Genomic DNA, 25562 nt, shown 5'->3' on the forward strand with positions numbered 1-25562 from the left:
TCCCAGACACAGATTAAACCTAGTCCTGGATTTAAAAACTATTTCAAGAGATACTCCATTGACCATGCTTTTTCGTCCAGGACTATGTTAAATTGGTGTCAGAGAAACTGGCCTTAAGAGAGTTAGAGTTTGTTTAATATTTGAAGGGAATCTAGATTTGACTTGTAAAAAAGTAAAGAGGTTTGAAAAGTGTTATTTTTCTTGTTTGTCTTCACTCATTTGCAAGATGCTGATAGTGATCTTTCTCAGAATCTTTTAACGGAAGCCTTGAATAAAACATTTATTGTGAAACAAAAAACAGGTATTTCAATAACAATATATCTGTTATATCAGATTTACATTTGAGAATGCAGTACAGCGTGCTACACAACACATTTTAATTGCATCCCAAACATAGAGTTACAGTTACTGCAACATTTATACCAGAGGTCCATTAACTTTATAACACACTCATCTCTGTTAATACTTCAGTAGCTGGCAGTTGAGAAGTCATCAAGTTCATCACATGGTTACCAGCCTTGTAAAAGGACTGTGAAGCTTGTTATTCCCTCATTCTTTACAATAACTAGCTTTAACAATAATTGCAATGCATCACATATTTTTTAAAGTCTGGTAACACTTTATTTGGATAGTCTGTAAACCATCTACAGATGGACTCTCTACAGACTATCACTAACATTTCAACTATCTACTAACCCCTAACCCTAATCTTAACCCTAACCCTTATCCCAACCCTAACCTTAACCCAACCCTTATTCTAACCCTAACCCTAACCTTAGCAAGCAGTTACTTGTCAACAAATAGTGTGTTGATAGTATGACCTCTCTGTAGAGCATCTACAAATGGACTATCTGGACTATCCAAATAAAGTGTGACCGAAAGTACTTCTGGGCTCCCAGTATTTCTTTTGCAATCCTCCAAAATTGCAAAACAAATACAATTTCACATTGTACCACAGGTGAGAGTATGCTAAAATACTCTGTAGGCTAAAATCCATGCAATTCTACATAGCTCGTTTGGCAATTACAATTTCAGTTCATTACAAAGATTTGCTTATCTCAACATGCATGAACTTAAATATGTGTCCATGTTAGGTGCTCAAGACCGAGGAATTTTCAATTCCTTGCTCATGACTAGCTGTTGTTCAGCACCGAATTTAGAAGGCTCCAACAGTGATAGGACTATCCGAGTAAATGCACCATCTATTTTATCTAACGATCTAGTCTAGTGGCTTGGGACTGCGTTTATAGAGCTATTGTGCTATCATTTATAGAAGCTCCAGTTCCCTATGAAACTTCAGATTTTCTCCTCTGATTACAGTAGAAGAACAGGAAGAAACAGAGGTGATGAAATTGAAGTCGCAAGTCTGTCACAAGAACAAAGTGTAAGATACGTTGTGAGATCCAATGTACAGTACAACTGAAAAGTGAAAACAAAGAATCAATGGTCCAAAGACTCCTGAAAGCACTGATTATAGCTGGCACAGTGGCCAGGAAAAAATCCCTACAGGGAAGAAATCTACAGAGGAACCATACTCTGGGTGGGGCTGTGTGGTGTTGCATCTGTTCATGTGAATGTGTCTGAATGAACATGAGGCTACGTAACAGAGTGCACGTTCTGCACTATGTGTGCATTGTTAGATGTGGGTGTGATGGAATGAAGCATCCTGAGGATGTGGTCACTATCAACAGTCAGCATAAGCATTAGCCACAATGTTTACAATACAATGTTAGCTAGAGATTTAAAATCTGGAGCTGCTGCTGCTCGTTATGGAGCCGCTGGCTCATAATCTTGCACTCCACCATAGAAATCTGTGTGATGGCTGTTTCCGAGCATCCTTTGCCCCTCTCCAACTTTTTCAGATGGTCCTTGATGTACAGGCGGAACTTCTTGGTGGCGAAGCAGTAGACCACAGGGTCCAGGAGGCAGTTGAGCCCCATCAGCATTAAGGTGACCTGGTGGGCGTTGTTAAGCCACTGCCTGGTCCGCTGGTCCCAGTCCATGCTGCCCCAGCCCTCCTTGATCTCCAGTACAGCCAGAGTCCAGGGGCCCTGCACCACGTGGTGGGGGAGGAAGCACACCACAAACACCCCCACCACGGCACACAGCATCTGCAGGGCCTGGCCCTTCACCCCCCGGGGCATGTATGAACTAGAGCCCCGAGTCTGGATAGGGGACTGGGCGAGCAGGGCCCGGGATATGAGCAGGTTACAGACTACTACTACGAAGAAGACCAAGACGAAGCACCCCACGATGATGAGGTGGATGGTGGCCACTGTACGCTTTTCGTCGTCAGTGTTGTGGTGGAAGCCCTCGAAGCAGCGCGACACGTTGCGCTCATCCACCTGGATGCCCGTCTTCAAGAGGTGCGGCACGGACATGGACAGAGTGAGCGTCCAGATAACCATGGTGACAGCCACTCCGCGGCGCCAACGGTCGGACGAGGCGGCATCAAGCGGGCGCGTGATGGCCCAGTAACGGTTGACGCTGATGGCGGCGAGGAAGAGGATGGAGCAGTAGGTGTTGATGAAGAAGAACACGCCGGTGACACGGCACAGGAAGTCGCCGTAGCGCCAGTCGCCGCTGCAGTGGTAGTAGCCAATCCAGAAGGGGAGGGCGCACACGAAGAGGAGGTCGGCCACAGTCAGGTTGGCCATGTAGATGCGGATCTCGTTCATGGCCTTGGCATTGCGCATGCGCCGCAGCACGAACAGCACGTAACTGTTGGCTATCAGCCCAAGGACAAACACAACACCGTAGAACACTGGGAAGAGTGTGTAGCGGAACTCCGAGTCCAGAAAGGTTGTTTTACCGACTGTCGTTAAGTTCACTTTCCTGGACACTGCTAAGTCCTCTGGCATCCCCATGGTGGCCTCCACTGTTGGTTATGCTAAAGAAAGCAACTCCCTCTGTGAGAAAAAGACTTCATATTAGACTCATATTTCAAGAATCACTCTTTAATGTTCACTTTAGTACTACTCTTACTGTAGTCAGTAGGAGAACGTTGGACATGTCTAGTGTCTCTCTCAGGTGAAATGAATAGCTATAGGCCTATCCAGTCTGAGCAGTTGTTGATTCACTGAATCAACTCCTGACAAACACACAAAGTGTGTCACACACCACCATATTTGAGAGTTTCTCAACTTACTGTAAATGTAAATCAAATGCAGTTGTATCTATAGAAACCAAAAAACACACCTATCATAACAGTCAGCTATGACACATACAGGAATTGTCTTACAACACTTGTGTCACCAGCCTTTTCTGGTCTGCTTTCAAGAAGCAACACTTGCCGCGTTCACATGCTAGTCAGAAGTAGGAAACTCTGAAATGTCCAACTTGCTGATTCGTTGAACGTGGCACATGTAAAACTAGAACTGGAAATGTCAGAGTTTCCTAGTTCCGACTAGCACGTGAACATCAAATCAAATTGTATTTGCCACATGCGCCGAATAGAACAGGTGTAAACCTTAAAGTGAAATGCTTACAGTGAGGGAACAGCCCCGGTACCACTTGCCGCACTGTAGCCAAGAGAACAGTCTATGACTAGGGTGGCTGAAGACGTTGACCATTTTTAGGGCCTTCCTCTGACACCGCCTGGTATACATTCACATTTTTTAAATGTTTAGTCATTTAGCAGACGCTTTTACCCAGAGCGACTTACAGTTAGTGAGTGCATACATTTTCATACTGGCCCCCCGTGGGAATCGAACCCACAACCCTGGCGTTGCAAGCGCCATGCTCTACCAACTGAGCTACACGGGGGGCTATAGAGGTCCTGGATGGCAGGAAGCTTGGCCCCAGTGATGTACTGGGCCTTACGCACTACCCTCTGTAGTGCCATGCGGTCGGAGGCCGAGCAGTTGCCATAACAGGCAGTGATGCAACCAGTCAGGATGCTCTCGATGGTGCAGCTGTATAACTTTTTGAGGATCTTTTCAGTCTCCTGGCGGGGAATAGGCTTTGTCGTGCCCTCTTCACGACTGTCTTGGTGTGTTTGGACCATGATAGTTTGTTGATGATGTGGACACCAAGGAACTTGAAGTTCTCAACCTGTTCCACTACAGCCCCATTGATGAGATCCTACCATCGTTAAAGCTGGAATCCTTAATTGGTTTAAACTGCCACATCAATTTGGGGTATTACAACAACAAATAACTTACTGCAAATAACGAACAGTTTTTCCCCTCAAACATCATTGCCCATGTAATAGGACAGCAGAATATGCACTGCAATGTTTTTTTTTTTACCATGATGCCGAATGCTCTTCTCCTCTGTTTCCTCTGCCTGCCCTCCAGGACACACCCGATGTCACAGGAAAGCCAAAAAGATAATCAAGGACCAATAACATTTGACTTGATTTGATTTAGAGACAGACCAAAGCGTGGCGGATGCTGTGGTGGCCGTTGCTGTGGTGAGAGAGAGATGCGCGCCTGAATCTCTCACCATTACTAGAGCGAAATTCACTAAAATGAAATAATTCAGAATACAACACCAGGAGTAGGCCTATAATTTAGCCACAGAGGATCAATAGCTTTAAAAAAATATGTATAGCCTAGCTGTGATTTGTATGTAGGCTAGACCAATCACAAGACATACCCTACAGTAGGGAACAGCATGCAGCTCAGGGTCTACCTCCTTGCCCGTCCAAATACAATATTGAAATAATAATAATTGATTTCCCAGTGTGGAGCGCCGACAGAAAGACGCATCAATCTCAGTTAAAGCATCCGAGCGAGCAAAACAGCGCCCCTCAATCTCAGTATGTGTAGAGTGCAGACCATGTATCTGATGCTGTCTGGACCAAAATTCGTACCATATCATACTTTTTGCAAATTCGTAGCATATTGTACGTTTTCTGCAAATTTGTAACATATAAAATGAATTCCAATTCGTAACATATCATATGAAATGGGTGATGGTCATACATAAATGAATACATATGATACGAAATGCAACATATCACACTAAATTATTGTAGTGGATTCGCACAAGAGCAGATGACTGCTGTTTTACAGGCTCCTAACCAATTGTGTGTTTTTTCGCGTTATTTGTAACATATTTTGTACATAATGTTTCTGCCACTCTCTCTTATGACCAAAAATAACTTCTGGATATCAGAACAGCAATTACTCACCTCGTACAGGACGAAGATTTTTTTTTTAACGAGTCGGACGCGAAGGATTTACTTCAGACACAGGACAAGACCCAAATCCCCATCATTCGCATGAAGAAGCGATGTAGATATAGGGGACCTAGCACGGGGTACCTTGTAAGAATCCGACGGTGAGTGGGTAACCCACCTCTACCTTCCGTACGATTAGCCAACATGCAATCATTGGATAATAAACTGGATGAGCTCCAATCAAGACTATCCTACAGACGGGAAATTAAAAACTGTAATATCTTATGATTCACCGAGTCGTGGCTGAACGACAACATGGATAACAGACAGCTGGCTGGGTTTTCCGTGCATCAGAAAGATAGAACAGCTGCCTCTGGAAAGACAAGGGTGGCGATCTGTGTCCATTTGTCAATAACAGCTGGTGCACGAAATCTAATAATAAGGAAGTCTCAAGGTTTTGCTTGCCTGAGGTAGAGTATCTCATGATAAGCTGTAGACCACTCTATTTACCAAGAGAGTTTTCATCTATATTTTTTGTAGCCATCTATTTACGACCACAAACCGATGCTGGCACTAAGACCGCACTCAACGAGCTGTATAAGGCCATAAGCAAACAAGAAAATGCTCATCCAGAGGCGGCGCTCCTAGTGGTCGGGGATTTTAATGCAGGGAAACTTAATTCCGTTTTACCTAATTTCTACCAGCATGTTACATGTGCAACCAGAGGAAAAAAAACTCGAGACCACCTTTACTCCACACACAGAGACACGTACAAAGCTCTCCCTCGCCCTCCATTTGGCAAATCTGACTATAACTCTATCCTCTTGATTCCTGCTTACAAGCAAAAACTAAAGCAGGAAGTACCAGTGACTCGCTCAATATGGAAGTGGTCAGTTGACGCAGATGCTAAACTACAGGACTGTTTTGCTAGCACAGAGTGGAATATGTTCCGGGATTCTTCCGATAGCATTGAGGAGTACACCACACCATTCACTGGCTTCATCAATAAGTGCATCGATGACGTCGTACCCACAGTGACCATACGTCCATACCCCAACCAGAAGCCATGGATTACAGGCAACATCCTCACTGAGCTGAAGGGTAGAGCTGCTGCTTTCATGGAGCGGGACTCTAACCCAGATGCTTATAAGAAATCCTGTAATGCCCTCCGACAAACCATCAAACAGGCAAATTCGTCAATACAGGACTGAGATTTCATCCTACTACACCGACTCAGATGCTCGTCGGATGTGGCAGGGCTTGCAAAGTATTGCAGACTACAAAGGGAAGCACAGCCACAAGCTGCCCAGTGACACGAGCCTAACAGACTAGCTAAATGAATTATATACGCACTTCGAGGCAAGCAACACTGAAGCATGCATGAGAGCACCAGCTTTTCCGGACGACTGTGTGATCACGCTCTCCATAGCCGATGTGAGTAAGACCTTTAAACAGGTCAACATTCAAAAGGCTGCAGGGCCAGACGGATTACCAGGACATGTACTCATAGCATGCGCTGACCAACTGGCCAACATTTTCCACCACTCCCTGACCGAGCCTGTAATACCAACATGTTTCAAGCATACCACCATAGTCCATGTGCCCAATAACACTAAGGTAACCTGCCTACATGACTACCGACCCGTAGCACTCACGTCTGTAACCATGAAGTGCTTTGAAAGGCTGGTCATGGCGCACATCAACACCATTATCCCAGAAACCCTAGACCCACTCCAATTTGCATACCGCCCCAACAGATCCACAGATGATGCCATCTCTATTGCACTCCACACTTCCCTTTCCCACATGGACAAGAGGAACACCTACGTGAGAATGCTACAGTGAGGGAAAATTATTTGATCCCCTGCTGATTTTGTACGTTTGCCCACTGACAAAGACATGGTCAGTCTATAATTTTAATGGTAGGTTTATTTGAACAGTGATAGACAGTATAACAACAACAAAATCCAGAAAAACGCATGTCAAAAATGTTATAAATTGATTTGCATTTTAATTAGGGAAATAAGGCTTCTCAACAGCTTCTACCCCCAAGCCATAAGACTCCTGAACAGCTAATCACGGCTACTCGGACTACTTGCACTGCCCCCCCACCCCCACCCCATCTTTTAACGCTGCTGCTACTCTGTTAATTATTTATGCATAGTCACTTTAACTCTACCCACATGTACATATTACCTCAACTACCTCAACTAGCCGGTGCCCCCACACATTGACTCTGCACCCGTACCCCCCTGTATATAGCCTCCCTACTGTTATTTTATTTTACTTCTGCTCTTTTTTTCTCAACACTTTTTTGTTGTTGTTGTTTTATTTAACTTTTTTATTAAAAAATAAATGCATTGTTGGTTAAGGGCTGTAAGTAAGCATTTCACGGTAATGTCTACACCTGTTGTATTCGGCACATGTGGCAAATAACATTTGATTTGATTTGATTTTTTGATCTTGCCAACCCCCATTGTCACACCTCTGAGAAGCAGAGGTTCTGTTGTGATTAGATCATGTAGATCTGATATCTGATTGGAGATTAACTTTACAGTAATACTATTGTTCAACAACTCAGATGCTTATAAAAGGGTCTTAGATTCACTGATCTTTCTTCTTTGTTCCTGACCTGCGCTGTGAGACACCTACATTCTTCTTTCTCTTCTTCTCCCAATGAGGCACAAGCCATGGTTCTTTATGGAGTCAGATAAACATTTTAATAGGCTACTTCCTTAGTCTTATTATGAGTCACGTGATGTATATACAGTCTAATATATACTACTACACTACGTGTGTGTAATGGTAGTGATAGCTGAGTGCATTCATCAGCCAGTAGTCCTCTCCTTCCCTCCCATCTCTTTATCTCCCCTCATCCCTCGCTGCCTACTACTTTCTCCCTCCCCTTACTCTCCCTCCTTCCTTCATTTCTCTCTATCTCCTGTTTGTATGTGTGTGTATGTGTGTGTATGTGAGAGAGAGAGAGAGAGAGAGAGAGAGAGAGAGAGAGAGAGAGAGAGAGAGAGAGAGTGTGTGTGTGTAAGGGGAGGTAACACCTCCAATCAGATATAGCTACCTAGCCAGCAGACCTGCTAAAACAGCTTGTCACTTATGTGGTCTAAAATAAAAAATAAAAAATCTTGTTACTAAGAACCTGAGGTTCTGTAAACTAACGTTAGCTAGCTGAACAGCTTGGTAACCACCTACTCGAGGTAAATCTAAGATCACTTCAACAATTCAGCATGAAATCTTGATAGCAGCATAGCAAAATGTTCCCAAGAACCTTATCTTTGAAGTGATTTTTTTGTGTGCGTTTCGTCAAAAATATATGGTCATACAGTGTAGATGAAAGCTTGCTTACCTTCTCACTCCACAAAACTCCTTCCAGACTTCAATCAACTTAAGTTGTATACATCGAGTTGATACTGAAATCGTTTATGATTGGACTAGAAAACACCTCCCGAAATGGACAAATGTGAAAGCAGTATTTTCAGAAGAGCGCAAAAAGTGCATGTCAGAAGCGTCAAACCGCTCTGGCCCAACTGATTCAGGAAGCTCCACCGATATCAGAGAGACATGCTCACGAACGGTTAATCAGACAACACTGACATTTACACACATTCACAACATATTAATTCACAGTTTATCAAAATATTATGATTTATAAAGTGAGCACCAGCGTCAAACAGTAGAATTCTCGCTCAGCGTCCAGATTTTAACACCCTACCAGAGGACATTTTTGTTCTTTGCGATCAGAGGTAAGTTGCATTTTAATTACCTGCTACCTTTGTAATATTATATATATTTCTGGAGTAAGATAAATATTTCTAAGATATAATTCAGCTGTTGAAATTGTGTTTTGATGGCGAGTGCAAACCAAATTGCAAATCAAATGGCGAGTGCAAATCAAATTGTAAGAACGGCCCATGTTCTGAATTCTGTCGCTGTACATTTCAAAAGTGCTGAACAAATAGCTCGCTCATTAATTACATTTTTACATTTTAGTCATTTAGCACAGTTAGTGATGTTAATGTCTTAATCGAAATCACGGATTGCCTCTTATCAACTTGTCATCCCCGTATGCAATAGTTTGTCATCTCAATTGTCAGTAGAAACCAATTTGTTTAAGCAAGTCAGGCATATCTACCAAACCCGGACGACGCTGGGCCAATTGTGCGCAACCCTATAGGACTCCCGATCATGGCCGGTTGTGATACAGCCTGGAATCGAACCAGGGGTCTGTAGTGACGCCTCAAGCACTGAGATGCAGTGCCTTAGACCACTGCGCCACTCTTAGTCAGATATCTGTATATAATGATGAGATGCTCATGTCTAACAATGGGAGTCATCCCAAAGGCAGGCAACAAGCTTATGTCTGCACATTAAGCCCATAGAAACGCATTGGGCTTATTCTGGATTTATTTTGGCGAGAGTGAGCCCTCTCGCTTCGCCTCTTCCTCTCTGCCTAACTCCTGCTTGCCAGCAAAATCTTTCAAGATATGTTCGCCCTCAGATTGGTATTATCATCGGAACAACATAGTCGTTTTTGAACAGACTAAGGACGATTTATCTATCTGACACGCATTCTGTACAATTGAAATAAAGTATTTCCTAGTTTACCATGGCAGATCTACTGTGGCAATTTACCCGACACTGTATGAATGGAAACTAATGTTGGTGTAGCCTACCCTACTGAAGTATTATTTCATTTGTTTACTATTTATGTTATCCAAAAGTGTCTGGTATGGTCATATCTCATCAAGATCGAAGGTAAAATAATCCTGGACTGTCCATATTTGAAATGTGTAACTACATCATGCCAATCGGGGTATTGAGTTATTCGTGCCAGAAGGGCGTGGGTCGGAATCGAAGCAAGTGCGCGCTGAAGGCAGCGGCCTTAACCGCTAGACCACCCCTGGCCATGATTGAACAGAATTTTGATAGTTCATTCATAACCTTAGGATACAATAGACAATTGTATGCCGTAGACAAATATCTATCTTGTGTTATTAAGCTACATACAACTAGTTGTTGATGAGCATGGCTGCATTTCAGATACTTTTTTGGACATTTGAATGTTGAAGTATATATATATATATATATATATATATATATATATATAGTACTAGTCAAAAGTTTGGACACACCTACTCATTCCAGGGTTGTTCTATATTTTTACTATTTTCTACATTGTAGAATAATAGCGAAGACATCAAAACTATGAAATAACACATATGGAGTCATGTAGTAACCAAAAAAGTGTTAAACAAATCAAAATATATTTTATATTAGAGGCTCTTCAAATAGCCACCCTTTGCCTTGATGACAGCTTTGCACACTCTTGGCATTCTCTCAACCAGCTTCATGAGGTAGTCACCTGGAATGCATTTCAATTAACAGGTGTGCCTTCTTAAAAGTTAATTTGTGGAATTTCTTTCCTTCTTAATGCATTTGAGCCAATCAGTTGTGTTGTGATAAGGTAGGGGGGGGGTATAAGGAAGATAGCCCTATTTGGTAAAAGATCAAGTCCATATTATGGCAAGAACAGCTCAAATAAGCAAAGAGAAACGACAGCCCATCATTACTTTCAGACATGAAGGTCAGTCAATACGTACATTTTCAAGAACTTTGAATGTTTCTTCAAGTGCAGTTGCAAAAACCATCAAGCGCTATGATGAAACTGGCTCTCATGAGGACCGCCACAGGAAAGGAAGACCCAGAGTTACCTCTGCTGCAGAGGATACGTTCATTAGAGTTACCAGCCTCAGAAATTGCAGCCCAAAGCTTCACAGAGTTCAAGAAACAGACACATCTAAAAAATAAACTGTTCAGCGGGGACTGTGTGAATCAGGCATTCATGGTCGAATTGCTGCAAAGAAACCACTACTAAAGACACCAATAATAAGAAGAGACCTGCGGGAACTCCTTCAAGACTGTTGGAAAAGCATTCCAGGTGAAGCTGGTTGAGAGAATGCCAAGAGTGTGTAAAGCTGTCATCAAGGCAAAGGGTGGCAAAAAAAAAAACCTGGAATGAGTAGGTGTGTCCAAACTTTTGACTGTTATTATACACACACACACACACACACACAAACACACAAACACACACACACACACACACACACACACACACACACACACACATATATTATACATACACACACACACACACACATTGATGGAATCTACAATCTATCTGCAATATTAAAGCTGATCTACCCCCTAAAAATAAAATACAATATATACATTATTTTCGGTGTTTATCGAAAAACCCTACAGAAACTCCATTAATTTTTCCATAGGCTTTGTCCAACAAACAATGGCGGAGTTAGTGCCTGCAAAAAGACACCATTACTATTGCTTTCTATTGGACCGGTAGGAATCTCAGCCTATAGGAGATGTGTGTGCTCCTTCTCCCACCACTGATATCTGATAGGGAAACTGTCTAAATGCATGAGGATAGGGCGCCACCCAGTGGCCAAATCCATACATTGTGGGGAAGAATCTAGAGGAGGGTTCCCCAACTGTCGGCCCGCAAGCCAAATTTTTGTTTGGCCCCCCCAAGTTTGCTGAGCAAAAAATCATTTCTAAGTTATTTTAATTTGTGAAATCTGTTCCCAAGTATTTCCACTCATAATAGAGAGACACGTGATCATATACAAATGTAAGCAAGGTTTGAAATTATGTTTTAGTAAAATATTATATCTGTTTGGGCTTCTTGCGGTCAATTTGCAGTCTCCAAATTATTTGTAATTATGTTCAGGCCCCCCGACCATCGGCTCATGAAAAAATTGGCCCGCGGCTGAATCTAGTTGATGATCCTTGATCTAGAGTAAGGGTGGGCAACTGTGTTGTCTTAAGTAGAACACATCACTATGGAGACATAGACATGGCTCTCTCAGAATGACTTGGTGAGCTTGGAAAGACCGTCATTGGTGTAACTGAAAGGACATTCAAAAAAAATATTGGCTAGTAAGAAATCTAAAACAGAAGCAGAAAGATGAAGCCATTGAGAAGTTATCATTGCATGCAAGTCTTCTACTTTTAGTTAAATTTAGTAAGTAAACCTTGTCTGAGCCAGAATGGTCCATAGGGCAAGAGCATATTTCCTGTTTCTGTAGCATGAGGCAGCTTGATGTACACGCCCTGAAAAGGACGCTAGTCTATCACAGGGCCTTAGGCCCAATCCATCCCCAATCCAGTACCAAGCAGAGAGGTATGATGACTGGTAGTTGGACCACCATCTTTCCAAACGCTGGGCAGTCACGCTCACCACAAGGCCACTGATTTGGTTTCTTATTTTAGTTCCTACCCCTAAAGAGACCCACAGACTTATTTTGATGCATTCTTTCATAAATATTTATTCTTGAACACATTACTATGTTGACTAGACAGGTCAAGAGGTTCCACTGAATGATGTGATCTGACCTACTCATGTCATGGGAGGGGACAGAGCTAGTGGAGACACGCAGAACACATCACGTTTCCATTTGCACAGCTCACACAGTGGATGCATTTCCATGTACAGATGAAGTCAGAAGTTTACATACAACTTAGCTAAATACATTTAAACTCAGTTTTTCATAATTACTGATATTTAATCCTAGTAAAAATTCCCTGTCTTAGGTCAGTTAGGATCACCACTTTATTTTCAGAATGTGAAATGTCAGAATAATAGTAGAGAGAATGATTTATTGCAGCTTGTATTTCTTTCATCACATTCCCAGTGGGTCAGAAGTTTACATACACTCAATTAGTATTCGGTAGCATTGCCTTTAAATTGTTTAACTTGGGTCAAACGTTTCGGGTAGCTTCCACAAGCTGCCCACAATAAGTTGTGTGAATTTGGCCCATTCCTCCTGACAGAGCTGGTATAACTGAGTGAGGTTTGTAGGCCTCCTTGCTCGCACACGCTTTTTCAGTTCTGCCCACACATTTTCTATAGGATTGAGGTCAGGGCTTTGTGATGGCCACTCCAATACCTTGACTTTGTTGTCCTTAAGCCATTTTGCCACAACTTTGGAAGTATGCTTGGGGTCATTGTCCAAGCTTTAACTTCCTGACTGATGTCTTGAGATGTTGCTTCAATATATCCACATAATTTTCCTTCCTCATGATGCCATCTATTTTGTGAAGTGCACCAGTCCTTCCTGCAGCAAAGCATCCCCACAGCATGATGCTGCCACCCCCGTGCTTCACAGTTGGGATGGTGTTCTTCGGCTTGCAAGCATTCTCCTTTTTCCTCCAAACATAACGATGGTCATTATGGCCAAACAGTTCTATTTTTGTTTCATCAGACCAGAGGACAATTCTCCAAAAAGTCAGATCTTTGTCCTCATGTGCAGTTGCAAACCGTAGTCTGGCTTTTTTATGGTGGTTTTGGAGCAGTGGCTTCTTCCTTGCTGAGCGGCCTTTCAGGTTATGTCGATATAGGACTTGTTTTACTGTGGATATAGATACTTTTGTACCTGTTTCCTCCAGCATCTTCACAATGTCCTTTGCTGTTGTTCTGAGATTGATTTGCACTTTTCGCACCAAAGTACGTTCATCTCTAGGAGACAGAACACATCTCCTTCCTGAGCGGTATGACGGCTGCGTGGTCCCATGGTGTTTATACTTGCGTACTATTGTTTGTATAGATGAACTTGGTACCTTCAGGCGTTTGGAAATTGCTCCCAAGGATGAACCAGACTTGTGGAGGTCTACAATTTCTTTTCTGAGGTCTTGGCTGATTTCTTTTGGTTTTCCCATGATGTCAAATGAAGAGGTACTGAGTTTGAAGGTAGGCCTTGAAATACACAGCTCAAAAAAATAAAGGGAACACTTAAACAACACAATGTAACTCCAAGTCAATCACGCTTCTGTGAAATCAAACTGTCCACTTAGGAAGCAACACTGATTGACAATACATTTCACATGCTGTTGTGCAAATGGAATAGACAACAGGTGGAAATTATAGGCAATTAGCAAGACACCCCCAATAAAGGACTGATTTTGCAAGTGGTGACCACAGACCACTTCTCAGTTCCTATGCTTCCTGGCTGATGTTTTGGTCACTTTTGAGTGCTGGCGGTGCTTTCACTCTAGTGGTAGCATGAGACGGAGTCTACAACCCACACAAGTGGCTCAGGTAGTGCAGCTCATCCAGGATGGCACATCAATGCGAGCTGTGGCAAGAAGGTTTGCTGTGTCTGTCAGCGTAGTGTCCAGAGCATGGAGGCGCTACCAGAAGACAGGCCAGTACATCAGGAGACGTGGAGGAGGCCGTAGGAGGGCAACAAGGAGCAGGAGGAGCACTGCCAGAGCCCTTCAAAATGACCTCCAGCAGGCCACAAATGTGCATGTGTCTGCTCAAACGGTCAGAAACAGACTCCATGAGGGTGGTATGAGGGCCCGACGTCCACAGGTGGGGGTTGTGCTTACAGCCCAACACCGTGCAGGACGTTTGGCATTTGTCAGAGCACACCAAGATTGGCAAATTCGCCACTGGCGCCCTGTGCTCTTCACAGATGAAAGCAGGTTCACACTGAGCACGTGACAGACGTGACAGAGTCTGGAGACGCCGTGGAGAACGTTCTGCTGCCTGCAACATCTTCCAGCATGACCGGTTTGGCGGTGGGTCAGTCATGGTGTGGGGTGGCATTTCTTTGGGGGGCGGCACAGCCCTCCATGTGCTCGCCAGAGGTAGCCTGACTGCCATTAGGTACCGAGATGAGATCCTCAGACCCCTTGTGAGACCATATGCTGGTGCGGTTGGCCCTGGGTTCCTCCTAATGCAACACAATGCTAGACCTCATGTGGCTGGAGTGTGTCAGCAGTTCCTGCAAGAGGAAGGCATTGATGCTATGGACTGGCCCACGCATTCCCCAGACCGGAATCCAATTGAGCACATCTGGGACATCATGTCTCGCTCCATCCACCAACGCCACGTTGCACCACAGACTGTCCAAGAGTTGGCAGATGCTTTAGTCCAGGTCTAGGAGGAGATCCCTCAGGAGACCACCCGCCACCTCATCAGGAGCATGCCCAGTCGTTGTAGGGAGGTCATACAGGCACGTGGAGGCCACACACACTACTGAGCCTCATTTTGACTTGTTTTAAGGACATTACATCAAAGTTGGATCAGCCTGTAGTGTGGTTTCCACTTTAATTTTGAGGGTGACTCCAAATCCAGACCTCCATGGGTTGATACATTTGATTTCCATTGATAATTTTTGTGTGATTTTGTAGTCAGCACATTCAACTATGTAAAGAAAAAAGTATTTAATAAGATTATTTCATTCATTCAGATCTAGGATGTGTTATTTTAGTGTTCCCTTTATTTTTTTGAGCAGTGTACATCCAGAGGTACACCTCCAATTGACTCAAATTATGTCAATTAGCCTATCAGAAGCTTCTAAAGCCATGACATCATTTTCTGGAATTTTCCAAGCTGTTTAAAGGCACAGTCAACTTTGTGTATGTAAACTTCTGACCCACTGGAATTGTGATACAGTGAATTATAAGTGAAATAATCTGTCTGTAAACAATTGTTGGAGAAATTACTTGTGTCATGCACAAAGTAGATCTCCTAACCGACTTGCCAAAACTATAGTTCGTTAACAAGACATTTGTGGAGTGGTTGAAAAACAAGTTTTAATGGCTCCAACCTAAGTGTATGTAAACTTCCGACTTCAACTGTAGGTAGTAGAGATGGGGAGAAACAATGATGATTGGACAGATATAAACAGGAAGTTTATCTAAAGCATAGACATGCAATAATCGTGTTCTAATTCAACCCCAGGGTGAAAATCTGTGGACAGATTAACAGTCAGGGGGAAGCTTGAAGTTCCTGTCCCTTTTGTTTCACATTTTAAACTTCCCCCATCAGGACTTTTAGACAGAGTAAAGAACAACTCCTTTAACATACCGGTCCAGAGTGCCATCATATCAGGTGGCAACGTATATCAGGTATAGCGAAAAACAACAGCTACTAAACATGCAACTTGTGTTTCTTCTGGTCTGTTTGTTTGTTAAACCAGGTAAGACCTCTCATATGTTCTACTGTATATTGGTTAATATTAAGTATGTATTGTATTAGGGCAGAATCCTAACTGGAGATCTGCACCGTAACTAAATGTTTTTTGCATGTATCCCTATTTACATAATTTACGCAAAAGTTGAAGTTAAGTGCATGGGATCTCAAATTAGGATTTGGGCCTTTTAATGATTACAGTCATCACAACAAATGTATTTGCTGTGTCACAGCAAAGAGAAAGACAACATTTACATTTACATTTTAGTCATTTAGCAGACGCTCTTATCCAGAGCGACTTACAGGAGCAATTAGGGTTAAGTGCCTTGCTCAAGGGCACATCAACAGATTTTTCACCTAGTCGGCTCGGGGATTAGAACCAGCGACCTTTCGGTTACTGGCACAACGCTCTTAACCACTAAGCTACCCATTAAAATATAAGTTGTGACACCAGTTGGTGAGTACAGTGTAGTTAAGGCTAAAAGAGTCAATTTCGTACAGTAAGTGTTCCATTTACAATCGCCCACTCTAACCATTGTCTCATTGTCTCTTTTAGCAGCTTTTCTTCAGTCGAAGCGAAGGGTCGAATTGAACTTCCTGATTGGAGCTCCAGTCATGCTTGTTGGTCAGAAAGTCCAAATGCATTGTATGGGATCATTGGATGAGAAGAAATACAGCTGGTACCATCTGAACCAAACCACATCTATGAACATTGACAGTAACCTGACTCTACTTGTCACCACTAAGGACTCTGGAGAATACAAGTGTTCAGGTTATTACAATGGAACAGTGTACTACAGTAATGCTGTACACCTGACAGTAGTAGGTACATGACTGGAAGTTATTCTAAATCATAAAAGTCCCATTAACTTCATAGTTATCAAGAAACAAATAGTTAATTTTCATGGGATGTTTGTGGATGCTAGAATATGGGATTGTGTTTATCAACCTTTTCCACCCACTAATTATTTTCCCGTCCCAGCGGAACATACACAGCCAACACCAAGGCAACCCCAAATAGCTTCCCTGACTTTTGAGAGAAAACCCTACTTATTTAGAGACACAAAGGGATGGCAGGGACTGCAGTTAAAGCCACATCTCCTGTTGGAAAACCACTAAGACGAGAGAAGCATAGCAGGCAGGGAGTGAGTTGAACAGTTCAGCCAGGCTTCATTCTTTTGACTGGTTTTCACCGGAGCAGAACATAGCACAGTTATGTGAGTGTTTATAGTAACAGCCCCGTCCCCTGGCTAGGATAATGACCAAGCACTTCCACCCTTCTGCACCCCCCCCCCCCCCCCCCCTCTATTCTTCTACAATTTTCATATCCCCCTCTCCCTCTCCCACCCCCTCTATCCATCTACAATATACACCCCCCCCCCCAAACCACAGTGTGTTCATGGTGTGTCACATGTAGTGCAGTCAGGCTAGAGGGGTATGGATAATGTGGTTGAGGCTAAGTTTATGGGGTCAAACTATGGTTACGTTAATTTTGATTCAAATAAGTGGGTGCTATCTGGAACCTTAATGGGTTCTTCGGCTGTCCCCATAGAATAACCCTTTTTGGTTTCAGGTACAACCCGTTTGGTTCCAGGAATAAGTTTTTTGTGTTCCATGTAGAACTCTTTCCAAAGAGGGTTCTACCTGGAACCCACAAGGGTTCTACCTGGAACCAAAATGGGTTCTCCTATAGGGACAGCCAAAGAACCCTTTGGAACCCTTTTCTAAGAGTTTAGTCTGGATCTGTAATCTGTGTGTATTTCAGTACCACAAAGTAGTTATCCATGTCCCTTCCTATCTCCCTAGAGAGACTCTCCAATGTGTCTGTGTCATCCACACCCAAGGACCTGGTAACCATGGAGGGGCAGAGTGTCACCCTGTACTGTCAAGCCACCTCCCACCCTCCCTCTGTCGTCTGGAGCTGGAGCAGGTTGGATGAGCAGGGTGGGTGGCAGGAAGTGGGCATCGGGCGAGAGCTGACCCTGAGACTGGCAAGGGAGAGTGGGCAGTACTTTTGCCAGGCTCACAGCAAGATCTTGGTCCTGACGCAGCAGCAACAAAGCCCCTTCCACACAGTCTGTATCCTCTACTTCCCCATGACTGGTAATCTACTCATCCATCATAACATCCACCTTGTTTCTCATATGTTTCCAATACATTTAGCTTCCTCTCAGCTCAAGATGGAAAACAGCTCAGTTTGAGGAAATGATGAACGATAATGAGATTTGTTCCATTAGTAGAGAATTGCAGCTGATGAGGAAGATGTGTGGTAATGGTGGTGTGAGAGTGACAATGTACCAAAATAAAATATAATGTACTGGGATGGTGCCTCTCACATTATCATGTCATTATTCTGGCTTTATAACATTGGATTGCATTTATCAATAGTTGTATGTTGTCGAACCCTACTATTCAATGTACACTACCAGTGGACACACCTACATTGTATGAAGACATCAAAACTATGAAATAACACAATTTGGAATCATGTAGTAACCAAAAAAGTGTTGAACAAATCAAAATATATTTTATATTTGAGATTCTTCTAAATAGCCACCCTTTGCCTTGATGACAGCTTTGCACACTTGACATTCTCTCAACCAGCTTCATGAGGTACTCACCTGGAATGCATTTCAATTAACAGGTGTGCCTTCTTAAAAGTTAATTTGTGGAATTTCTTTCCTTCTTAATGCGTTTGAGCCAATCAGTTGTGTAAGTGACAAGGAAGATGGACCTATTTGGTAAAATACCAAGTGCATATTATGGCAAGAACAGCTCAAATAAGCAAAGAGAAAAGACAGTCCATCATTACTTCAAGACATGAAGGTCAGTCAATACGGAACATTTCAAGAAGCAAATAAATGTTTCACAGAGTTCAAGTAACAGACATATCAGAACATCAACTGTTCAGAGGAGACCGTGTGAATCAGGCCTTCCTGGTCGAATTGCTGCAAATAAACCACTACTAAAGGACACCAATAAGAAGAAGAGACTTGCTTGGGCCAAGAAACACGAGCAATGGACATTAGACCGGTGGAAATGTGTCCTTTGGTCTGGAGTCCAAATTTGAGATTTTCGGTTCCAACCGCCCTGTCTTTGTGAGACGCGGTGTGGGTGAACGGATGATCTCCGCATGTGTATTTCCTACCGTAAAGCATGGAGGAGGAGGCATTATGGTGTGGGGGTGCTTTGCTGGTGACACTGTCTGTGATTTATTTAGAATTCAAGGCACACTTAACCAGCATGGCTACCACAGCATTCTGCATCAATACACCGTCAAATCTGGTTTGGGCTTAGTGGGACTATCATTGGTTTCTCAACAGGACAATGACCCAACACACCTCCAAGCTGTGTAAGGGCTATTTTACCAAGAAGGAGAGTGATGGAGTGCTGCATCAGATGACCTGGCCTCCACAAGATGGTATGGGATGAGTCGGACCGCAGAGTGAAGGAAAAGCAGCCAACAAGTGCTCAGCATATGTGGGAACTTCAAGACTGTTTGAAAAGCATTCCAGGTGAAGCTGGTTGAAAGAATGCCAAGAGTGTGCAAAGCTGTCATCAAGGCAGTATCAAGGATACTAAAATATATTTTGATTGGTTTAACACTTTTTTGGTTACTACATGATTCCAAATGTGTTATTTCATCGTTTTGATGTCTTCACTATTATTCAACAATGTAGAAAATAGTAAAAATAAAGAAAAACCCTGGAATGAGTAGGTGTCCAAACTTTTGACTGGTACTGTATGTATCAATTTTTGATGCACAGTAGTACTTTATAGCATAGGTTTGTAACGTTTTTGATGTTAGTGTAAGCCTGTGGCACATCAATGTCAATACAATTCAATTGAGTGCTCCTCTTCTTCCCTTAGGCAGTGTGTATGCAGGAGTGGCAGGGTTGGTACTGGTTCTCCTTGCCTGGGTCTTACTGCTCTTGGTGCTGCTGTGGTTCTGGAGGCAGGCCAAAGAGAGGGCCGGTCAAGAGACCCTGGCCATCAATAGTGCACCGGCCAAAGGTGAGTGACACTGTCAAGTATACTGCACCATATCAACAGTTCTGCCAAGTCTTCAGCTATACTACAGAATTATAATTGTAATATGAAGGCTACTGTAGTTACAGGAAGTAATGGGTTGTTATTTAGCCAACCCAAGTAGAGGCACCTGTGATTCAATCTATGATTCAATTTGTAAATGACCAAAATATAGGACTATAGTAGGTTTCTGAAAAGCCTACAATGTTCATTCGTGCATTGTGAGTGTTGGTTTAACATACTGTGATGTATTTTCCATGTACTTCCAGGATTTACTGGACCTGCAAAACCACCAAAGTAAGAGTATGATGAAGAATCATATCTGTGTGTTTTACATGTGTCTTCCTGTGTATGAGATTATAATTAGCTGATCACTATGTTGATCATGTGTCTGCTGTCATCCACTAGGGGGAGGAGTCAGCCCCAGGCCCAGGCTGGGGATGAGGGAGAAATCTACATGAACTGTGGTGAAACCAACCAAGCCTACAGCGACCTGTGCCCCGCCTACATGACAGGGGATGATACCTACGCTACCTTGGGCTGATACCTACACCACCTTGGGATGATATCTACACCACCTTGGGATGATACCTACACCACCTTGGGATGATACCTACACCACCTTGGGATGATACCCACACCTTGTCGTGAGAGAGGGTGATGGGACTTACCCAAGGACAGGAACAACATATGCATATCTGACATGAATGTAACACTAAAATAGCCTGCTTGATAAACCACATACTGTAGATAACAGAAGAGATACATCCTCCTTTGCTCACTCTAAAACAATGTGGGGCAGTTTCCCAGACACAGATTAAACCTAGTCCTGGACTTAAGAGAGTTCGAGTTTGTTTAATATTTGAAGAGAATCTAGATTTGACTTGTAAAAAAGTAAAGAGGTTTGAAAAGTGTTATTTTTCTTGTTTGTCTTCACTCATTTGCAAGACGCTGATAGTGATCTTTCTCAGAATCGTTTAACGGAAGCCTTGAATAAAACATTTATTGTGAAACAAAAAACAGGTATTTCAATAACAATGTATCTGTTATATCAGATTTACATTTGAGAATGCAGTACAGCGTGCTACACAACACATTTTAATTGCATCACAAACATAGAGTTACAGTTACTGCAACATTTATACCAGAGGTCCATTAACTTTATAACCCACTCATCTCTGTTAATACTTCAGTAGCTGGCAGTTGAGAAGTCATCATGTTCATCACATGGTTACCAGCCTTGTAAAAGGACTGTGAAGCTTGTTATTCCCTCATTCTTTACAATCACTAGCTTTAACAATAATTGCAATGCATCACATATTTTTTAAAGTCTGGTAACACTTTATTTGGATAGTCTGTAAACCATCTACAGATGGACTCTCTACAGACTATCACTAACATTTCAACTATCTACTAACCCCTAACCCTAATCTTAACCCTAATCCTTATCCCAACCCTAACCTTAACCCAACCCTTATTCTAACCCTAACCCTAACCTTAGCAAGCAGTTGCTTGTCAACAAATAGTGTGTTGATAGTATGACCTCTCTGTAGAGCATCTACAAATGGACTATCTGGACTATCCAAATAAAGTGTGACCAAAAGTACTTCTGGGCTCCCAGTATTTATTTTGCAATCTTACAAATTTGCATTAACAAATACAATTTCACAACGCACCACACGTGAGAGTAGGCTAAAAGACTCTGTAGGCTAAAATCATAGTAATTCTACATAGCTTGTTTGGCAATTACAGTTTCAGTTCATTACAAAGATTTGCTTATCTCAACATTCATGAACTTTACGGACAGCCAACATCCTGAAAAGCTCATTGTTATTAATATGTGTCCATATTAGACGATCAAGACAGAGGAAATTGTCATTCCTTGCTCATGACTAGCTGTTGTTCAGCACCGAATTTCGAAGGCTCCAACAGCGATAGGACTATCCGAGTAAATGCACCATATCTATTTTATCTAAAGATCTAGTCTAGTGGCTTGGGACTGAGTTTATAGAACTATTGTGCTATCATTTATAGAAGCTCCAGTTCCCTATAAAACTTCGGATTTTCTCCTCTGATTACACTAGAAGAACAGGAAGAAACAGAGGTGATGAAATTGAAGTCGCAAGTCTGTAACAAGAACAAAGTGTAAGATACGTTGTGAGATCCAATGTACAGTACAACTGAAAAATGAAAACAAAGAATCAATTGTCCAAAGATTCTTTAAAACACTGATTATGCCGACACAGTGGCCAGGAAAAACATTCCTACAGGGAAGAAATCTAGAGAGGAACCATACTCTGGGTGGGGCTGTGTGGTGTTGCATCTGTTCATGTGAATGTGTCTGAATGAACATGAGGCTACATAACAGAGTGCATGTTCTGCACTATGTGTGCATTGCTATGTGTGGGTGTGATGAGATGAAGCATCCTGAGGATGTGGTCACTATCAATAGTCAGCATTAGCTGCTGATTTTGTACGTTTGCCCACTAACAAAGACATGATCAGTCTATATTTTTAATGGTAGGTTTATTTGAACAGTGAGACAGAATAACAGCAAAAAAATCCAGAAAAACACGTCAAAAATATTATAAATTGATTTGCATTTTAAATTAGGGAAATAAGTATTTGACCCCTCTGCAAAACATGATTTAGTACTTGGTGGCAAAACCCTTGTTGGCAATCACAGAGGTCAGACGTTTCTTGTAGTTGGCCACCAGGTTTGCACACATCTCAGGAGGGATTTTGTTCCACTCCTCTTTGCAGATCTTCTCCAAGTCATTAAGGTTTCGAGGCTGACGTTTGGCAACTCGAACCTTCAGCTCCCTCCACAGATTTTCTATGGGATTAAGGTCTGGAGACTGGCTAGGCCACTCCAGGACCCTAATGTGCTTCTTCTTGAGCCACTTCTTTGTTGCCTTGGCCGTGTGTTTTGGGTCATTGTCATGCTGGAATACCCACCCACGACCCATTTTCAATGCCCTGGCTGAAGGAAGGAGGTTCTCATCCAAGATTTGACGGTACATGGCGCCGTCCATCGTCCCTTTGATGCGGTGAAGTTGTCCTGTCCCCTTAGCAGAAAAACACCCCCAAAGCATAATGTTTCCACCTCCATGTTTGACGGTGGGGATGGTGTTCTTGGGGTCATAGGCAGCATTCCTCCTCCTCCAAACACGGCGAGTTGAGTTGATGCCAAAGAGGTCGATTTTGGTCTCATCTGACCACAACACTTTCACCCAGTTCTCCTCTGAATCATTCAGATGTTCATTGGCAAACTTCAGACAGCCCTGTATATGTGCTTTCTTGAGCAGGGGGACCTCGCGGGCGCTGCAGGATTCCAGTCCTTCACGTCATAGAGTGTTACCAATTGTTTTCTTGGTGACTATGGTCCCAGCTGCCTTGTGATCATTGACAAGATCCTCCCATGTAGTTCTGGGCTGATTCCTCACCGTTCTCATGATCATTGCAACTCCACGAGGTGAGATCTTGCATGGAGCCCCAGGCCGAGGGAGATTGACAGTTATTTTGTGTTTCTTCCATTTGCTATTTAATCGCACCAACTGTTGTCACCTTCTCACCAAGCTGCTTGGCGATGGTCTTGTAGCCCATTCCAGCCTTATGTAGGTCTACAATCTTGTCCCTGATATCCTTGGAGAGCTCTTTGGTCTTAGCCATAGTGGAGAGTTTGTAATCTGATTGATTGATTGCTTCTGTGGACAGGTGTCTTTTATACAGGTAACAAGCTGAGATTAGGAGCACTCCCTTTAAAAATGTGCTCCTAATATCAGCTCGTTACCTGTATAAAAGACACCTGGAAGCCAGAAATCTTTCTGATTGAGAGGGGGTAAAATACTTACAGTGGGGGAAAAAGTATTTAGTCAGCCACCAATTGTGCAAGTTCTCCCAATTAAAAAGATGAGAGAGGCCTGTAATTTTCATCATAGGTACACGTCAACTATGACAGACAAAATGAGAAAGAAATATCCAGAAAATCACATTGTAGGATTTTTAATGAATTTATTTGCAAATGATGGTGGAAATTAAGTATTTGGTCACCTACAAACAAGCAAGATTTCTGGCTCTCACAGACCTGTAACTTCTTCTTTAAGAGGCTCCTCTGTCCTCCACTCGTTACCTGTATTAATGGCACCTGTTTGAACTTGTTATCAGTATAAAAGACACCTGTCCACAACCTCAAACAGTCACACTCCAAACTCCACTATGGCCAAGACCATAGAAATCAACTGTGGGAGCAATTATTAGGAAATGGAAGACATACAAGACCACTGATAATCTCCCTCGATCTGGGGCTCCACGCAAGTTCTCACCACGTTGGGTCAAAATGATCACAAGAATGGTGAGCAAAAATCCCAGAACCACACGGGGGGACCTAGTGAATGACCTGCAGAGAGCTGGGACCAAAGTAACAAAGCCCATCATCAGTAACACACTACGCCGCCAGGGACTCAAATCCTGCAGTGCCAGACGTGTCCCCCTGCTTAAGCCAGTACATGTCCAGGCCCATCTGAAGTTTGCTAGAGTGCATTTGGATGATCCAGAAGAGGATTGGGAGAATGTCATATGGTCAGATGAAACCAAAATAGAACCTTTTGGTAAAAACTCAACTCGTCGTGTTTGGAGGACAAAGAATGCTGTGTTGCATCCAAAGAACACCATACCTACTGTGAAGCATGGGGGTGGAAACATCATGCTTTGGGGCTGTTTTTCTGCAAAGGGACCAGGACGACTGATCCGTGTAAAGGAAAGAATGAATGGGGCCATGTATCGTGAGATTGAGTGAAAACCTCCTTCCATCAGCAAGGGCATTGAAGATGAAACGTGGCTGGGTCTTTCAGCATGACAATGATCCCAAACACACCCGGGCAACGAAGGAGTGGCTTCGTAAGAAGCATTTCAAGGTCCTGGAGTGGCCTAGCCAGTCTCCAGATCTCAACCCCATAGAAAATCTTTGGAGGGAGTTGAAAGTCCGTGTTGCCCAGCGACAGCCCCAAAACATCACTGCTCTAGAGGAGATCTGCATGGAGGAATGGGCCAAAATACCAGTAACAGTGTGTGAAAACCTTGTGAAGACTTACAGAAAACGTTTGACCTGTGTCATTGCCAACAAAGGGTATATAACAAAGTATTGAGAAACTTTTGTTATTGACCAAATACTTATTTTCCACCATAATTTGCAAATAAATTCATAAAAAATCCTCCAATGTGATTTTCTGGATTTTTTTTCTCATTTTGTCTGTCATAGTTGACGTGTACCTATGATGAAAATTACAGGCCTCTCTCATCTTTTTAAGTGGGAGAACTTGCACAATTGGTGGCTGACTAAATACTTTTTTCCCCCACTGTATTTCCCTCATTAAAATGCAAATCAATTGATAACAT

General features: G+C 42.8%; 2 protein-coding genes across 2 annotated transcripts in view; one reads left to right on the forward strand and one right to left on the reverse strand.

The window, feature by feature from the left end:
• Positions 1-257: 257 nt before the first annotated feature.
• The window catches only part of LOC311121990 (platelet-activating factor receptor-like), a 51151-nt gene continuing 25846 nt past the window's right edge, over positions 258-25562 (reverse strand). Inside the window, exon 2 of the mRNA XM_084196417.1 lies at positions 258-2909. Coding sequence (XP_084052543.1) covers positions 1734-2867 — 1134 coding nt within the window. The 5' untranslated portion in view covers positions 2868-2909 and the 3' untranslated portion in view covers positions 258-1733. The remainder of the gene's footprint in view (positions 2910-25562) is intronic.
• On the forward strand, positions 16699-21764 carry LOC311121986 (Fc receptor-like protein 5). Its single transcript, XM_084196413.1, has 5 exons — positions 16699-16962; positions 17943-18239; positions 20007-20150; positions 20435-20462; positions 20574-21764. The coding sequence occupies exons 1-5, from the start codon at positions 16752-16754 to the stop codon at positions 20707-20709; spliced, it is 816 nt and encodes a 271-aa protein (XP_084052539.1). The 5' UTR covers positions 16699-16751; the 3' UTR covers positions 20710-21764.

This window comes from Coregonus lavaretus, assembly GCF_964263955.1.
Source record: "Coregonus lavaretus genome assembly, contig: HAP1_SCAFFOLD_447, whole genome shotgun sequence".
NCBI lineage: Eukaryota > Metazoa > Chordata > Actinopteri > Salmoniformes > Salmonidae > Coregonus > Coregonus lavaretus.